Below are 18896 nucleotides of genomic sequence, written 5' to 3' on the forward strand. Positions count from 1 at the left end.
TAAGATAAGAAGACTTTATTGGTCCTTCGACACAGGGAAATTTAGCAAAGGAGTGTAAACAGGACGGCCCAGTCAGTGTTCTGGTTCTTGTGGTTGACTCGGTTGTGATCTCCTGTGGAGACGACTGACGAACCTCTATCTAGGAAGATAGAATAACAGACTTAACTTCTGTAAAGAAAACTTCCGTAAGTAATAAGTCCTCCGTGTCTGCACAGTCAATGAACTCGTGTCTTTCCTTTGACCTGAACATCACAGTCACAGATGCGTTTATCAGAATATAAACGTGATAACCACAAGGCCACAGATATCGTCACAATAGCCAAGGTGATGTTTTACAGACGTATTGTTGTGTCATCTTTATGTTCTATCTTGTTTACCGGATTCTACTGCAACAAATTCACTTATCTACATCTTATATAACTTTGAAGTTTGGGACATGTTGTTCAGGATTTTAATAACTGTGTTTATCTCGGAGGAGGGTTGGAGTCATGTGAGATATGAATCTTCACCTCTTGGCTGTACAGCACGTTGAGCAGCTGACCCGGGATGTTCCTCCTCTTCTCCAGTGAGAGACTAAGGTTAATATGTTGCCAAGGAGGAGACGTTAGAAAACCAGCTGCTGTGGTTTCACAAACCAGTGCAGCAGGAATGAATGGGATGGTAACGTCTACATGGAGTCACTGTGATTTTATGTAAATATATAAAATATTATAATATGGTTTATTTCAGCTTTGAGAATTAGATATTTTGGTTGCAGCATGAATCATCTTTACAGTATCCTATCATAAATTGTGAATTACAAATAATACTCAGTTTAAAAAATGTATTGTCACCATTGTTACCGGATTAACATTATTATGTTGCAGATTTAAAATAAAGAGTGAATATGAATAAACTGTTGAAACTAGATAATAAAATAAAAAATAATAATTTGGTGGAATTGATTTATTAACTTTCACATGATCCTGCTGACAATAAACAAACCAACAGACACACTTGAAAACATAATCTCCTGTAGACGGAGTATAAACATGACACCAAAACAGAAAACTTTTGGGTGTAAGGACACGAGGCTGTGAGGATATTTTCATCTGATAAAGGAAGAGTTAACTATCGTCTGAGCTCTCGTCTATTTCCTTGTGTTCTGGAATCAGACTTCAGTGAATCCGTCCTCGTCCCAGCTGCTGCAAAACGAGAAGCAACCGTCCTCTTTAAAGTGGTTCCGGCAGGAGGAAGGTCGAAGGGTGGATCTGCAGATCCCGAGATGTCGAGCAGAGCTGAAAGGTTCAGAGCTGAAAGGTTCAGTCCCCTCGAATGACTCATGTGCTTCACAGCTGCGCCGCCATAAAAAGATATTCACTGAGTGGTTATTCAAACTCTCTGTTAAAATGTAACCACAGAATATAACACGAGATAAATGACTTGAAGGTGATCTGGAGACTGAGAGAAGCAACATTAGTGTTGTCATTCATGTTGTAAGAAATATAAAAGAGTAAAATACTTTATCATTCCAATGTTCAATTCCTGAGGAAATACAGTATTTTTTAAGTTTCTTTCTGGCCCATAATTTTAGCAACTTTTTAATGATGGATTATTAAAATTAAAAAGAAGTCTTTCAGTATCAGTCTACTACTGTTTTCAGGGGATATGGAAATCTGAAGTCTAGTTCATATTTAATTAATTTAATTTACAAATAGTAGTAATTTGCTGATGCTGCTACTTATGTTGTTTTACCCTTTATTTCTGTATTTTTTTTTATATAATATAATATAATAATATTTCTGGGATTGAGAAGCCTCTTATAAATTACATTTTACCTGACTATGACAATAAAGACCTTAAATCCTTGATGCAGAAATTCAGAATAATCTTTTTTCATCAGTTTAAAACTCATAACATTAAAACATGATATTCATTAACATCAATGACTAGAAAACATCAGGAGTCAGTGATTTTAAAGTTGTGGCTGATTGTTGTATTTCTAAATGATGACAGAATCCTGTTGCACCAGTTGATTGTAAATTAATTCCATTTTATTTCATCAACACAGGAATTTAGAATAGAAATAGATTGTTTTATTTAAGTTTCATTTACTCTTGTGAGAAGCTGATGAACCTGTTGCATCGTGATCGATTAGAGATAAGAAGTTTTACCTCCTGTATGTTTTCATTTGAATTAGTTAGCTCATATAAAAACTGCCTGAGATACTGATTGACAGCTGAAACTAACCTTTACTAACCTCAATACTGCTGCTTCATTAATTATCAAATCAAGGTTTGAAATCTTTGACATTTATGATCCGTTTCCCAGCAGCTTTATTAAATTAGCTTCATACCTCCTGTGATCTTCTGTGGGAGGAGTTGCTCACCTGTAGTGGAATATGATAAGATTATCTTTTATAAGTCTTTATTAGTTTTTAATCAACCCTTTCATTTATTTATGTTTGAATTACTCTTGTGAGGACCTGATGAACCCATGAATCATAGAAGATAAGAATTTTTACCTGCGCCAACAAAAACATGTTTTCGTGAGCTGAGCTGAGTCGAGGAAGAACTCATTATGTTCTGGTGCGGATCAGGATCACGTGCGGTTTCAATATTACACTGAATTCTCAGAGAATAACAAAGCACTGACATCTGTGTGTCATTTTAAAGGACTGTTAACGAACATGTTAACAGCAGCTGTTCATTTTGATTACCAGCCATAATAATTTAACCATCCAAGGTAGACTTGCCTCAAGCTATGAGATTGGGAAACAATCTCTTCAAATAGTGTCAGCTAAGATCGGATAGTTCAGTGTTACATTACAATAACCACAAAGGATCCAAGCTTTCTCTTTCTCACATGAAACGTTCCTTTAGAGAAAATCACTACAACAATGTCAAATTCAAGAGGAAGCAGCTGGAAATCTATGGAAACATCATTCCCAGTGGTTTCTGGGATGTGTAGTTCCTTCGCTCTCAAAATAATTCGCCTTTTTTCTGTTTTACAATCAATTCTTTGCTCTGAATCAAATATTTTAGGGTCAATATTCATACTGTAGCTGGTCGACCTGGTTCCGGGATCAAAACTATTAATTTAAAGGATTTTCTGAAATGTCAATGGAGAAAATGAATGGTAAGTTTACTCCCGGAACCAGAGACGTTCTGAAAGTGGACTCTAACTGTTCAAGGCTGATTTCTATCTTTTCCTTTATAACTCGCAGTTTTCACTTAAAGGTTCAACTGTTCCTTTAAAAGCACCCCTTCTGTAATATGTGAACATATATATTTAAATGTCATATATCCTGGGTCCAAAATGCAGAAAAACAAAGGAGGTGATATCTTTGATGGAATAGAGACAAATGAATCCTCTAGAAGTATTAACATGAGAATCCTCCCTGTTTACCTTGTGTCCGGAGCTTTTACTCAGTCACGAGTCGTTATCACTGTGTCAGGTCCACATCTGCAATCTCACTGTTAATGTATCACCTGTTGCAGTGAATGGGAGGGAGGATGCTGTATAAAAGTTCACCTTCCACCTCTGCGTGCCCTCAGTGTGAGGATTCCCGTACAGGCACACGACATGGGGAAAGGTTTCTACATTAGTAAAGCTGTTGGGGTGGGGGGGGTCGTCCTGGGTGCAGGGGCCCTGGCAACCATCATAGCTCTGTCTGTCGTCTACTCGCAGGAAAAGGCTAAAAATAACGACAATCAGGTTTCACCGACAGTCGGACCGACTGTCGGGCCGACTGTCGGACCGACTGTTGGACCAACGTCGTCCAAGCCTGAAATGACGACTGTCCCGTCCAACGAAGCCTGGGACAAGTACCGGCTCCCCAAGAGCCTGGTGCCGGAGCACTACAACGTCCTGCTGTGGCCCCGGCTGATGGAAGACCCCATCACTGGACTCTTCATCTTCACTGGTGAGAATCAGTAGCGTTGGTGTTTGAGTTAAATTAAATCATCCTCTGTGTTTAAGAAGTAAAAGCTGCAGGAGTGTGGCAGCTTTTCAAACAGATGAAACAGTGATGGAGGTAAAGTCAGACGAGAGGTTAATGAATTATAGGATTCTGGATCAGGATGAGTCTCCTGACATCTGACCCTCACTCACCCATCACCTGAAGGCCCCTTTGACACATCTGAGTTTAATTGGAATGAGACAGACTTTTTAAAACCTTCTTTTATAAATGGTTCACATCAACTCTTTACACTTATTTTACTTCTTTATTTATGATTTCATTTATAATATTGTTCTAAATTCCTCTGCTCATGTTCATTTATTCTCATTTTATTTACCTGTCTGGTGTTAGTTCTTCATGCTAAAGTTCTTTATAGATGTTTGCATATATCTAGGTATCTAGTATAGTACATTGTAAATAAAATAAAAAAATACAGTTTATATTAATTAATAATTGCCGTTAATATTATGAATCACTACAAAGTAAAGATACTTTACATTGTGAGTCCTGATAGGTGATATATTATTTGATCTTGATAGGACAAGATAGTTGCTCCGAGATAAAGTTTAATTATATGATGTCCCAAGGTGGAGATATCATTTTATTGGCTGAGTTCTCGTCATCGCTGTGGCGAGTTGTCAGAGACGCATCAGTGCAAACAACTTTTTAAAACAACTTCAGGTGCTTTTTCAAACAGAACAAAAAAAATTGCTTACTGACAGTTAACTGATATCAATGATTCTGTGTAATTTGTGCTGCAGCTTGATTCATTGGTTGTGACTGAGTTTCTAAATAAGTTATTTCATGTTCTTGCAGGTGAGTCCACTGTGAAGTTTCAGTGCACCGAGGACACAGACGTGATTATCATCCACTCCAATAAGCTGAACTACACCACACTTGAGAATGGCCAGTGGGCGAACCTTACCGCGGTCAACAGTGGCGTCAAGGCCCCGGCGATCAAGTCTTCGTGGCCGCAGCCTGTGACTCAGTACCTGGTCCTGCAGCTGGACGGGAAACTCATGAAGGACCAATGGTACCACCTGTACACCGCCTTCACTGGGGAGCTGGCTGATGACCTGGGAGGATTCTACCGGAGCGTGTACATGGAGAATGGACAGCGCAAGTATGTGAACCTAATGTGTCCGATAACATCGAGTGTGAATCCAGAGGGTTTAGAACAGGGGTGGGCAAACAGATGGATGGAGTGTTTTTGTGAACTAATATAAATGACATGGAAATATCATTACATGAAAGGATTTTGCCTTTACCAAGTAGCAAAGCACTTATTTGCAAAGCCATTTAACAAAAACCCGCCTTCAGAAAAAGGCTTGCTAGCCTTTGCTATTTCGAATGCCCCCCAAAAAACATGCCTTGGTAGATGACTCTTTATTCGCAGTTTGTCTGTGAAAAAAAATGTTGCTGAGTCTGTAAATAAGTCGCCAACCTCTGAGCTGCAACCCGTTCTTGCGTTGGATGACTTCGTAGCAAAGTGACGCTGATGTTGTACTCCCTGAAAGCTGCGACAGTTTCTCGGCATATCAGGCATACAGCCTTCGATTGGACATCAGTGAAAAAGTATTTTGTTGTCGACTCCGTGTTAAACACTCGGATCTCATTGTCCACTTTTTGTTTCCTTGATCCTCTCATTTTACAGAAGGGCTCACAGGGCAAAGGGAAAAAGTAAAGGGAGATCATATGCCTATATGGGCAAATTTAATTTAGCTGACGCTTTTATCCAAAGCAACTTACAATAAGTGCATTCAACCCCAAGGGTTCAAACCCAGAACTACAAGAATCAAGAAAGTACGATTTCTTCAAAAATAAAGCAAAACTACAAAGTTCTATAAGTACGTGCCATTTAAGTGCTACAAAATTGTTAGTTTCCAAAAACAAAAAAAAACAAAAAATTTTAATTAAATTTTTTTTTTTTTTTAATTTGGACAAGGTCGGCGGGCCGGATTAAAAAGCCCAACGGGCCGTAAACGGCCCGCGGGTCGTATTTTGCCCATGTCTGGTTTAGAAACTCTCAGTTTGGTCCTAAAAAGAGTTTTTATTTTAAAAGTTGTTTTTTGTAAAAAAAAAGACCGAACATAGACAGTTTGAAGTCACAGTCTCCAGGCTTTGAGCTGATCCAGGCTAAAGAAGTCCTACTCCAATGAGAGATTAAAAGTGATTGATTAAATTAATTTAACCGTCTTGCTTTTGGCAAAACTCCATACAAGCTATTTGCTGAAAACATTGAGCTGTTTTTCAAACACAAACTTAATTTGTCTTTTTCCTGTCAGGGTTGTTGCGACCACTCAGATGCAGCCGACAGACGCCAGAAAGGCTTTCCCTTGTTTTGACGAGCCGGCTATGAAAGCTACTTTCAACATCACTCTGATCCACGACCCTGAAACAGTCGCCTTGTCCAACGGGGCACAAAGAGGTGAGTTGCACGACAATAACACGTTTATATTCACCGTCTAAGACATATTGAATTAATGAGGAAGATACATAAAAATAACTTTTCTCTTGTACAGACTCAAAGGCCGTCATCATTGATGGCAAGAATCTGAAGCAGACAGATTTTGAGCAGACTGAGAAAATGTCCACCTACCTGCTGGCCTTCATCGTCAGCGAGTTCACCTTCATCAGCAACACCGTTGATGACGTTTTGGTAACTGACCCGTACCTCTGCCATGAACTCAGTTTGTATTTACAGGAAGCAGCAACAACCAGCATTTTAAAACTGACAGTTTCAATTACTGATAACGTTTTTTTCTAATCTGCCCTTTTTTATTAGCTACAACTTCGTTACAAGTTAAACGATACAAACAACATCGCTTCTCACTTTAATAGCATGCGTTAAACAGCTGGTATCAAATTAAAAGCATAAAGGTTCACTGGTTTTCAATAAATAAATATTCAGGCAAACAGAAATGAATGTTGCTTATGTGTTTGATTGTCTGCTCAGATCCGTATCTTCGCCCGGAAGCCTGCTATCGATGCAGGACAAGGCGCTTACGCCCTCAACAAAACTGGACCCATCCTTAAGTTCTTTGAGGGATATTACAATTCCAGTTACCCTCTGCCCAAATCTGGTGAGTCAGCCACATGATGATCTGGATCTGAATGAGTCTGGTTTCACCCAGAGAGTAGATCCCTAATCAGCCAACCTGAGGAGGCTACTCTCTGTTTCGCTTATGAAGCCTTTGAGAGTCCAAACACCCTCAAATAATGAATTGTACTTGATAATTCTATTTTCTGGGCATTAACCACGAATGATCTCTTTCCTAACACAGATCAAATCGCTCTGCCAGACTTCAACGCTGGAGCCATGGAGAACTGGGGTCTGATCACGTACAGAGAGACGGCGCTGCTCTACGATGAAGGAGTCTCTTCCAACTCCAACAAGGAGAGGATTGCTACCATCATTGCTCATGAACTTGCTCACATGGTTCGTTTTAATGTCATTTCTGGGTTCACCTCCACTAATGTCAAGGCTTTTCTTTTGTCCGTCAAGTGAACGAATGCGGTGAACAATTCGTTGTGGGTGAGAGTGATGTTTGTGTGGAAGTGTTGTGTTTATCTGTCCAGTACTTCTGTTGACTATCAGACAGACAGACACAGTGGAAACATAACCTCCCAGGCTGAGGTAAAAAAAGCATAGGACCCAGGAGGAAACCCTGGGGAACACCACTGGAGAGCACGGCACATTCTTGTGGTGACCCGTCCAGTAGACAAAGTGATAATTCTGTATAGCCTTGAAACAAAGGTCAAGAGGACTTGGATGCCCTTTGCTTCACGTCTCAATTGAAAAATATTCAAGTAGCTTCACGGATGTTGCATCTGAAAGTAGTTGAGTTTGCATTCCTGCTGTTTACATTTCTTTTGAGCTCATTATCTTGGCATAGACATTTTTTTCTCTGTGCTGTCTTTGTAGTGGTTTGGTAATCTGGTGACCCTGAGGTGGTGGAATGACTTGTGGCTGAATGAAGGCTTTGCATCTTATGTTGAGTACCTGGGAGCAAACGTGGCCGAACCAGACTGGAGCATAGTGAGTATTTCCCGGTCTATGGTGTCTCCCTCTCACCGATGGACTAATCTGAACTCATGTAGAACACTGGAGCTGGTGACCGGGGGCGTTTACAGCGTTCTGTCGAATTTGTTTCAACAGAATGACCTCATCGTGCTCAACGATGTCCACAGGGTGTTTGCCATCGATGCTCTGGCCTCTTCTCACCCGCTGTCGGCCAAAGCAGAAGACATCCAGAGACCAGAGCAGATCAGCGAGCTGTTCGATGCCATCTCGTACAGCAAGGTGAAGTCACACTCCTTCCACCTCATGAGTTTCAATGATTTACATTGTGTGGACTTCGTTTGTGTCCCACTCTCATATCATGTATCTTCCTAACATCAATGAACCCAGGTTATGTTTTATATTCCTGTCCCATAGAACTATTTGATTGTTGGAATTAGGGATGGGCATAACTAATCGACGATCGATTAATTGATCATAAAGAATTTCGTCGAGGACATTATTTTGTCTTCGACGAAATTCTGTTGCGTTCACTGCGAAGCTATACGTCTCCATGAGCGCATGAGTAGGAGGTCAGAATACCCGATTTGCCTAAACGCAGCACAGTGACGACGTTAGCAGCTGTAGGAAGCAGTCCGGAGTTTTACTCTTCAAGCCCTGCTGGGGGACCGGCCGCTGGGAGCTAGATGGATTTGACGGTTCTCGACCTCTCAGTCCGGTTGTTGTCATGTCATCAATCCCGGAACCTCACCCAGACCAGGGTCTGTACGGGTTCCCTTCCCCGTAGACTGAGGGTCCGTGTGCGGACATTCAGCCGAGCTCCGCAGCTAGCCGCCGCAGCTAGCGGAGGCTAGCTCGAAAGCTAGCCTCTTCGGACCCGTACAGACCCGAGTCTGGTGGAGGGGTTCCGGGAGTGAGGACGCGACAACGGCCGGAGTAGGAGGTCGAGAGCCGCGTAGTCCAGCTAGCTCTCAGCGGCTAGCTGCTCGCTCAGCGGGGCTGAAGAGTACAGCAGCGCAGATTTTCAAGTGTAACCATTGAACGATCCCGTTTAACTGCCACAAGAGTTGTTCATCTTGTAATACAGATCTCAATGAGGAAACACGCTGTGTTTTTTCTATTTTCACTGCATTTTAACAGCCCATAAATAGTGAATTTTAATATAAAAATATTAATGATTAATCGAAAATTCGCCATTAACTCTCCCGACGATCGATGAAGACAATTTAATCGAATGCCCATCCCTAGTCGGAATGACTTCATTATTTCGCTCACCTGAACAGGTCAAATTACTTTGTCTTTCCTCAGGGAGCTGCTGTTCTGAGAATGCTGTCGAATTTCCTCACTGAAGAAATCTTCGTAAGGGGACTCAGGGTAAGGACCTCATTGAGGAACGCAATACAATAATTCCCACATCGGCAAATCTTTTCAAACGTGTTCTCTGTTTGTTTCTCAAACATGAGAATGTGACCATTCATTAGAGTTGAGTTTTGTCTCAGATTTTACATATTGATACTTTCAAAATGGTTCCGATGCCAGAACACATAAAAAAGCACAGAACGATGGTTGACAATAAGAAGGGCTAGGACAAAATTAGTTGAAAGTAACGTATGAATTAAAGTATTAAGCCTAAGTTTAACCCTGCAAAGCTAAATAGCCTCTGATTGTTTTCTCTTGCAGACCTACCTGAAGGAATATGCATTTGGGAATGCAGTTTACAACGACCTGATTTACCATTTGCAAATGGCAAGTTCTTTTCTCCAGCTTCTTCACATTCATTGAACATTTAGATTAGTCTGTTACTTATGGTTTTGTTTCCACAGGCCGTTAACGCCACTGGCACTGATCTGCCAAAAAGTGTCCAGGGCATCATGGACACCTGGGTGCTGCAGATGGGTTTCCCTGTGGTCACCATAAACACCACCAGTGGGGACGTCTCCCAGAAGCACTTTCTCCTGGATCCAGACTCTGAAGTCACAACTCCGTCTCCCTTCAAGTATGATCACACACTTTCTATCAAACAAACAAAGTACATAACAAAGTCATGACCTACTAACGATACAAAATATGAATTCTCCACTTTCGTCTTCACAAAGCCAAATGCATAAACAGCGAGAACTAGACTAATTGATGTATTTGTTTCACCTATAGTTACGAATGGATTGTTCCAATCAAGTGGGCTAAGAAGGACACACCCCAGATACCTTATTGGCTGGAGCAAAAATGGGGTATGATGTACAGACTTCAGCAACAATGTTGGGATTTTAAGTCAGATTCATTTACACGCACTATTCTTAGATGGTTGTGGTTTGTCTTTCGGCAATCAATCATAAGTCAAATTAACCATCATATATCAGTACATATAATTTTTGCCTTGAGTAACTATTCCTCTTTTCAACTCCTTTCGCAAATATAATGTTTGAACCATAAAGATATTACCGTGGCAACGAGATTAACAAAGCAAACCAGTTAATTCGCTTTCTCATTTCAAAAGGAACGTCTATTTTTTTCTACTCAGTTCATTAAAAAAATGTTAGCGAATACAACAGCTGAATTGACAACAAATTTACGTCGGACACACACCGTCTACCAACCAATCAGAGTCAAGTATAGATCTAGACTCCGCCCACGTAGGTGATGACGACAGGATAGAATTCTTTAGTCTCTAAATTACAACGTGAAACCAAAACTAACAATGGAACAAACACATGAAGCCTAGTTCAGAGTTTGAGGAGAGAAAACGTTGTAACTCCGAGCTCCTTGTCGTCTGTAGCAACAAACAATGCGATGAAGACGACAGGAGATGAGTGGGTGCTGGCCAACCTCGATGTGGTGGGTTACTACAGAGTCAACTATGACGACAGCAACTGGGACAAGCTGCTAAACGCTCTGAACACCAATCATAAGGTAAGACACTTCTGACTGATGCCTTCATACAAACATGTTTCCTAATGTTTCCTCTCAAGAGAACTAACAGAGACATGTTGTTTTTGCAGCTTATTCGAGTGATCAACAGAGCTCAGCTGGTGGACGATGCTTTTAACTTGGCGAGGTGAGTCGAGCTGATGTGATATTGAACAGAGGATGAAAGCAAAGGCAGAAAATTGTTAAGAGAACATAAAGAGAATAAAGTTGAATCATGAAGAGAATAAAGTTGCAACATTTAGAAAATAAAGTTGCAACATTAAGACAATAAAGTTGCAACATTGATAGAATAAAGTTGAAACATTAAGAGAATAAAGTTGCAACATTAAGACAATAAAGTTGCAACATTGAGAGAATAAAGTTACAATATTAGGAGAATAAAGTTACAACGTTACAAGAATAAAGTTCTATTACTATTACAAAAAAAACATCAATTATACAAATCAAGACAATGTCATAAATTTCTGCAGCGTATTAAAGAGTGGAATGTATAACTTTTTTAACATGTTGTAAACTCCACAGAGCAAAGATCATCCCGACAGTCCGCGCCCTCAGTACGACCAAGTACCTGAACCAGGAGAGAGACTACATGCCCTGGCAATCGGCTCTGTCAAACCTGAACTTCTTTTACCTCATGTTTGACCGCAGCGAGGTCTACGGCCCCATGCAGGTGTGCAACATTAAAAAATACATACAAATATAAAGAAGCAAAGCTAATTGAGTTTCTTTCATGATCTGAACCTTAATGGAAATATCCGATTTCCTTAACTGCAGCATGTTCTCCTTGTTTTTAGGATTATCTGAGGAAGCAGGTCGTCCCTCTGTTTAATTACTACAAGGGGTTGACTAATAACTGGTCTAAAGTACCGACTGGACACTTTGACCAGTGAGTAAAGATCCCTCAGGGTCCAGAGCACTTCACAAACACGCTTCCGCACATCCTCTTCACGTCTTCTAACGCTCGTCTTCCTCATGTCTCCTTCAGGTACAATCAGGTGAATGCCATCAGCCAGGCGTGTAAGACGGGCTATGAGGAATGTCAAACCCTGGTGAAGGGATTGTTCAAACAATGGATGGACTCCAAGGTTAACCGGTGAGTGTAAACACCATCCCAATGGATTACTTATTACTATTAGACTGCATTATCTGTGCTGTACTGATATTTAGACACTTCCTCTCTTCCCCAGGATCCACCCCAACCTACGTACCACGGTGTACTGCAATGCCATCGCAGCAGGTGGCGCTATAGAGTGGGACTTTGCTTGGATGGAGTTTCAGAACGCCACCATCGCTGGTGAAGCTGAAAAACTGCGCTCGGCTCTGGCTTGCACAAAACAAACCTGGCTGCTCCAAAGGTCTGCTCAACTTACCAATATTTATACAGTATAAATACACATTTATACACACATACATATATATTATTGTGCAATAATGGTTAGGAGTGATACCATGATATGGTGTCTTTCGGCATTCAATACATTTGGTTATCAAAATAAAATATAAAACATTAATATTTAAAATATTAATATTTAGTTTGTAAAGTTACCTCGGGGCACCACCCTTCAAAGAAGGGAAAAGATAGCCAATTTATTGATTAAGATCAGTCTCATTTAGATCTTGTACAATTCGAAATATCAATATTTACTATTAAAGATTATATAATGAACCGTGAAGGTTATAGAGTTGACAGTGTAGAGGTTGGCAAAGTTCACTCATGCAACATTAATGAAAGAACATTTGTGAAAGAAAAACATTGAGTGTGTGTTTGTGTATGTAAATTAGGGTGCTTCACAAAATAGCTGACCAGAGTTCACACCTTCTTCAGCATGCTTTCAAAATGGTGGTTTGGCCCACTAAAGTTAACAGCCCCCCTTCTTCTTCTTCTGAAGTGGGGGAGATAAGTAGGTGTAGGGATATGCGTGTGTCTGTGTGAATGGTAATCAGAGAATGAAAGGGTCTGTGTAGAGCGTAACTAACATCAACTTTCATTTAACTTATAAACACAATTTCACCACATATATCAAGCTTAGAAACACCACACAGAATCAAATAAACAGTCTTGCTTAGTCTAGTATAATAATTAAGCCCAGTATGTTACCAGTCCTAAGAAAGGGAGAAAGTTGCTGTGCAGTTCGCCTTTCGTCCTGCCTGTTGTGTGACGTCTTCTGGTTCTGAGTGTTTTGCCGACGCGGTCCTGTTGAGATGTGCAGTTCAATTGCCGGTTGAAGTTCTCTTGCAGGACATCGAGTAATTACTAAGAGTTTGTAGAGCTTTAAGGGCGAGAAAGGTTTCATGGGAGAAGGTGAGCTGGAAGCTAGACCTTTGCGCTCCTCTTGTAGATTAATTTGAGAGGCGGTTTCCTTGATGAGATGAGCTGGGAGCTTCCAGGCCCTCTCCTCTGCGATGCAGGAGAAAAAGGGTTGAGTGAGGAGGGGGAGAAGTCTCCTTATATTGGCCCGGTGACCTCACAGGTCATGGGGCCAGAGTGACCAATTGGAGTTGACCCTGGTGGCTTTTCACACCTCTGTGTGAAGTTGCTGAAACAAAAGGAACATGCAGCATTCTGGGAGTTCCTTGGCTTTCTAATTGTACAAAGAGGCCATGCGGCCTCAGGCTTTTGACTAGTCATGAAGGCCGGAAATTGGCCTTTGGTTTCATAAAAAACGTGTTTCCCAACAATATATATATATATATATATAAACTCCTCCTGCTGCTGTGTGTTAATGCTCTCAGGTACCTGGAGTACACTCTGGATCCAGACAAGATCCGAAAGCAGGACGCCACCTCCACTATCGTCTACATCGCCAACAACGTGGTTGGTCAGCCTCTGGCGTGGGACTTTGTCAGGGACCGGTGGTCGTACATTTTCAATCAGTGAGTATGACTCTGCATTTTCTAACGTCGCTGCCTCACAGTGAAACGTGAGAAACGTTTTATGGTCTACAGAGATTCAGCTGTGCTCAGCATCTAGTCCAGAATAGGACACTTTAAATGGGAGTGAAAGGTTATAAACGCAGGTTCATGGAGTGTTAGGAAACACAAAGTGAAGCCCGGTTACACATATAAAGATTTACTGTGGTTTTACAGTCCAGCTTATCATCAGTGAGATCTTTTGTTGACTCGGACGAACTTTGGTCACAACTCAAACGATGATGAGCGGAGTTTCTGTGCAGCTGATTGAAATCTGTAGTTGGACATTTTACTGCTTATTCATATTATACAAATGTTTAACTATTTAAATTTTTCACAAATATAAGCAGTGTGATAACCGATTAGTATTTAACTGTTTAATGTCCTGACTGACTGATATAAAGTCATGAATTCTGACAATGAGAGGAAATAAACTGGAAGAGGGTGATCTTTATTTTTCATTTCGAGAAATAGTTTAGTCAAGAAAAGAAATTTGCTGTCTGACTTGTAATTCTCTTCTGGTCTCAGGCTGCTGCACCTTCATCTCCAGTAAAATGTAGATGCTTTTATTAAAAATATCTTTTAATGAGATTAGTCTGTACACATGTGCATTAAGTTAGCGTAAGGAAGAGCTATCATGTCTCAGCTTCTTTTACTTTGAGTTCGTAAATTAAGAGAACAAACGGTTTAAAGGCAAAACGAAGTAGAAGTGGTTTTAATTTGCAGCTGATGGTTTGATTTCCCCTCACAGGTACGGTGGTGGATCGTTCTCCTTCTCCAACCTCATCAATGGCGTCACAAAACGCTTCTCCACTGACTTTGAGCTGAAACAGGTTCGATATTCCACTTTGAGTTTTTATGGAATGACACATATACACAGCGTTTGTCTCTTGAGCTTTCTGAGGTAACTTGAGCTGAGCATTGAAGTGCTTCTCCGATATAGCAAAACATGTTTAACATAGTAATTATCATACAGAATTATGGCCTCTACAGGAGAATATAGCATTGTTTTACATTTTCGTAGATTGTTAAAATATTATGGCTGAAATTTAAATCCTTTGGGAGCCAAACCATTACAGAAAACTCAAGGAGATGTCATCAATATCTTGTTTCCTCCAACAAAACTACAAACTTAAAACTTCCAGCTTTTTTAAACATGAGAAAAATCACAGAAATCGTGTCCTGCTGCTTGTGTTTAATGAAGGAGGCACTGACACTAATTTCTTATTCTTTTGGAACCTGTAACATTGGTGTTTTCATGAGTTTATTACCCAGGAGGAGGTTTTCCACACTTTGTCCTCTCAGCCATCTGTGTTGTTATCACGTCAAACTGCTGAGTCACTGCCCAAGATGCTTATTTCTCTGTTTTGTTCCTCATCACAGCTGCAGCAGTTCAAGGCCGATAACTCAGAGGTGGGTTTCGGCTCCGGCACCCTGGCGGTGGACCAGTCCATCGAGAGAACCATCGGCAACATCAAATGGATCGCGGAGAACAAGCAGAACGTCCTGAACTGGTTCTTGGCTGAAACAAAGCCCTGATGAAGCTGCGTATTCGTCCTTCATTTACATGTGATTAGAAACAAACCTTTTCTAACACAACGAGTCTCGCTCGGAGCAAGAGGAGATTTTGCACTCAACTGGAAAAAGTAGAATAAAAGTGTATTTCAATACTTTGAAAATAAAAGCATAATCAGAAATTATGTTTTGATATTTAAAAGCCGGAGAGAAGATGTTTTTGTTGTTGTTTGTTTTATACTTTTTTTAAATCATAGTTTTAAATACACAAAATCTCTGAAATGAACAAAATTACAGTTTGGTTTGTAAAAGTATTTTCTCACAATTGGAGATTTTTTGTAACAAGTCAAAGACTCTGAGTTTTGTTCTTGTAATGTCGTGTAAATAAAAATATGTTCATCTTCTTTTGGTCATATCAGCTCTGTATTTAATAACATTATCTTCTTCTGTTTTTCTGTAAATTAAAGAGTGGATTTTTATTTTCTTGTCACAATACAAAATAGTATCTGATAAAGTTGAAGACATTCTTGTCTTTATTGATCTGATAAAAATATATTTATTTCTTTTTATTTTCTTCAAGGATTGCAGGTGCAAATGAAAAAATATATTCAAAAAACACCCGTCAATATGATATTAATCTATCAGGGAATTGATAGACAGGTATACAAGAAGAAAAGTAAAATAAGTGTTGTGCAATAGGAGTAGACTTGACGTTGGCTAATTATTAATAATCATGAAATATTTTATTAAAAATAATTAAAAATGATAAGGCTATCACTTAAGAATAGTAAGATAATTAATAAGAAATGATAAGGTTATCCATTAAGAATAGTTAAATAATTAATGAAAACAATAAAATTATCAATTTAGAATGATACATCTGTAATTATTACTTATTGTAGCGGGGCACCACCCTGGTTACAGGGACCAATGAGTCAAACTATAAATATCAGTCTCATATGATAAATGTTAAATGAATAATCTCAATAGTTAATATAAATGATTATTTAATAAACAATGAAGGGTTTTCAGTTTGAGCACAGGCTCCAGCTGCATTCACACACATATGCATTAATAATCACAGACTACAGATACTTTAATTACAAAAGCATTTATTAAAAAGGGGAAATAAAGTTAATGTTATTTAATGATTCATCATTTTAACAAACTCCAATATTTCAAAGATAACAAAAGCAGCAGCACATCACAACTCAGACAATACATGTAATACCTGTGGTCTATGTACGTCTGTCTCTGTGTGTGTGTGTGTCTGTGTCAAAGTGTCTCTCTCTGTGTGTGTGTATCTATGTGTGTGTGTGAAATAAAGTTAATGTTATTTAATGATTCATCACTTTAACAAACTCCAATATTTCAAAGATCACAACAGCAGCAGCATTTATCACAATTTAGAACACACATGTAACCTATAGTCCATCTATGTGTCTCTGTGTGTGTGTGTCTGTCTGTGTATGTGTCTATCAATGTGTCTCTGTGTGTATGTGTGTGTGTGTGTGTGAGAGAGAGAGAGAGAGAAAGGGGAGTGGCGATGACTCAGTCACGTGGTGATGTCACATCTAAGATGGAGGCAGACAATAATTCACCAAAAAACCTCTCAAAATGGTGGTGACTACAAAACAAAATGGCGGAGCCGCTTTGGAAGTTAGAGCCAGAATGGGAGGAGAGAGAGAGAGAAGGCGTGGCAATAATAGACTCTCAAAATGGTGGTTTAACTTGCGTTATTCAAAATGGAGTCACGGAGTCATGTTAATGACCATGTGGCCGGAGCTCACAATGGCGGTCGCCACATGAATTACACAAAGGGATTTTCAGACAAAGAGAATTCGTTATCTCTGCTTTGGGCCGAATGGCTTCCAGGTGCGTTCAGGCCCTCTAAGTATAGATTTAACTATGTGAAGTGTATAAATACAGATCGAAACGTGTGTGTAAGCAGGTTCAGGAGAAGAGAGAGAGAGAGGAAGCATGCAAGGAGAGAACAAAGCTCTTAAAAACACCGTCAGAGACAAGTTACATTTATTTTACCACTCAGCATCCAAGCGGCGTTGTGTGCTGAAGTTTGACCGGTAAAGTCTCTGTAAAGTTGTTCAGATGGTCATAGTGCAGCTGGAGAAGCTTCGTCGAGGCGCTTAAACACTGTAACACACGGCCGTAACCGGAAACCGGAAGTGGCGACTCGCCGCGGCTAACAATAAAGACACGGAGGTCTTACAAACACACTCAAATAAAGACAAATACGCTAAGTGTTAAACTAGTATCTGCCCAGACAATAAAAGCCTCTTACTGTAACCGTAGTTTCATGGGGTTGCATGCGCGTTGGCGCGAATATCCCGGAAGTTCAGTGAATCACTCGTATTCTCTCAGGCGGGCTCCCGTGAGCTCCGCAGCTGGGCCGAACAGGAGCGGATTCTTCGTGCTCCGTGACGGGATGAAGCTTCGTGTTCTTCTGCTGCAGCGGAGATCGTGGTGCTTTACAGGAACGTGCGGCTGCTTGTAGCCGTTGTAGATCGTTAGAGAAAGAAAAGTCTGTGTCTCACTCGTCCAGCAAGTGAATTTCCTGTTTCGGTCTTTCAGGTTAACACAGCAAAAAGTCCTATCAAAATAAAACTTCGACTGAGATAAAAGATAGAAAAATTAAATGAATTAAACAAACGTCTAATCGCCCCAAATAATTACTGAGTCATATGGTTAGGCCTCGGAAGGTCTGGTTACAACTTTAGTAGCAGGAAAATGGCAGCGATTTCTGTGAGCTCAAGTCTTTTAAGTCATGTTCCAGGTGACTCCCCCCTGGGAGGAGGGTTCAAGGGTCAGTGTGGCCCTCAGCCAATTAACTATCAGAATTTGGCCACAAGGGGCGGGCTTCGCCCTCAGTGGACGTCTCAGGTTTCATGGGTCTCTGCAGGGCTGCATGCAGCATCTCCCCCCAGGGCCTGCTGGGGGGATTCGACCAGCAGGAAAACTCTAGAGCTGGTCTCAGGATCGCGTGCAGGCCTCGTTTATGGCCCTTTGTTCAAAGTCACATCACTTGGGCCTCCCCAACATAAGCAAAGAACAGCCAAGGCCCAACGGTCCCTTAACTCAAATTCAACTAAATCACACACACACACACTCATAAATATTAGTCCCTCAAATATGCCTGATTTAAGTTCTAAATCCATGATTTATTCTCTGAGAAATCAAAGACAATTCCAAATAACGTCCTAAGAAAATTGTGGCTGACGACAGTATCCTGTTGCACCAGTTGATCGTAAGTTATTCCCATTTTATTTCATCAACACAGGAATTTAGAATAGAAATAGATTGTTTTTTATTTAAGTTTCCTTTACTGTTGTGAGAAGCTGATTTACATCCGCCGATAAAAAAACGTTTTCGTTTGAATTAGTTAATTGAACAGCTGAAACTAACCTTGATACTGCTGCTTTATTAAACAAGGATTGAAATCTTTGACATTTAGGATCTGTTTCCCAGCAGCTCTATTAAATTAGCTTTATATCTTCTGTGGGAGGAGTTGCTCACCTGTTATTAGTTTCTGATTTTTTTAATCAACACTTTTAATTACTTATGTTTGAT

General features: G+C 40.2%; 1 protein-coding gene across 1 annotated transcript; it reads left to right on the forward strand.

Annotated features, from left to right (window-relative positions):
* Positions 1-3564: 3564 nt before the first annotated feature.
* Positions 3565-15335, forward strand: LOC133009355 (aminopeptidase N-like). The gene is made up of 21 exons (XM_061076837.1): positions 3565-3904; positions 4757-5063; positions 6226-6368; positions 6463-6599; positions 6897-7023; positions 7225-7379; positions 7866-7979; positions 8100-8243; positions 9270-9335; positions 9642-9707; positions 9785-9957; positions 10113-10189; positions 10735-10868; positions 10958-11013; positions 11409-11556; positions 11681-11772; positions 11872-11979; positions 12074-12241; positions 13620-13760; positions 14548-14629; positions 15180-15335. Exons 1-21 carry the CDS (start codon positions 3565-3567, stop codon positions 15333-15335), a joined length of 2934 nt encoding a protein of 977 aa, XP_060932820.1.
* The last annotated feature ends 3561 nt before the right edge of the window (positions 15336-18896 follow it).

This window comes from Limanda limanda, chromosome 8, assembly GCF_963576545.1.
Source record: "Limanda limanda chromosome 8, fLimLim1.1, whole genome shotgun sequence".
In the NCBI taxonomy this organism is placed as follows: domain Eukaryota; kingdom Metazoa; phylum Chordata; class Actinopteri; order Pleuronectiformes; family Pleuronectidae; genus Limanda; species Limanda limanda.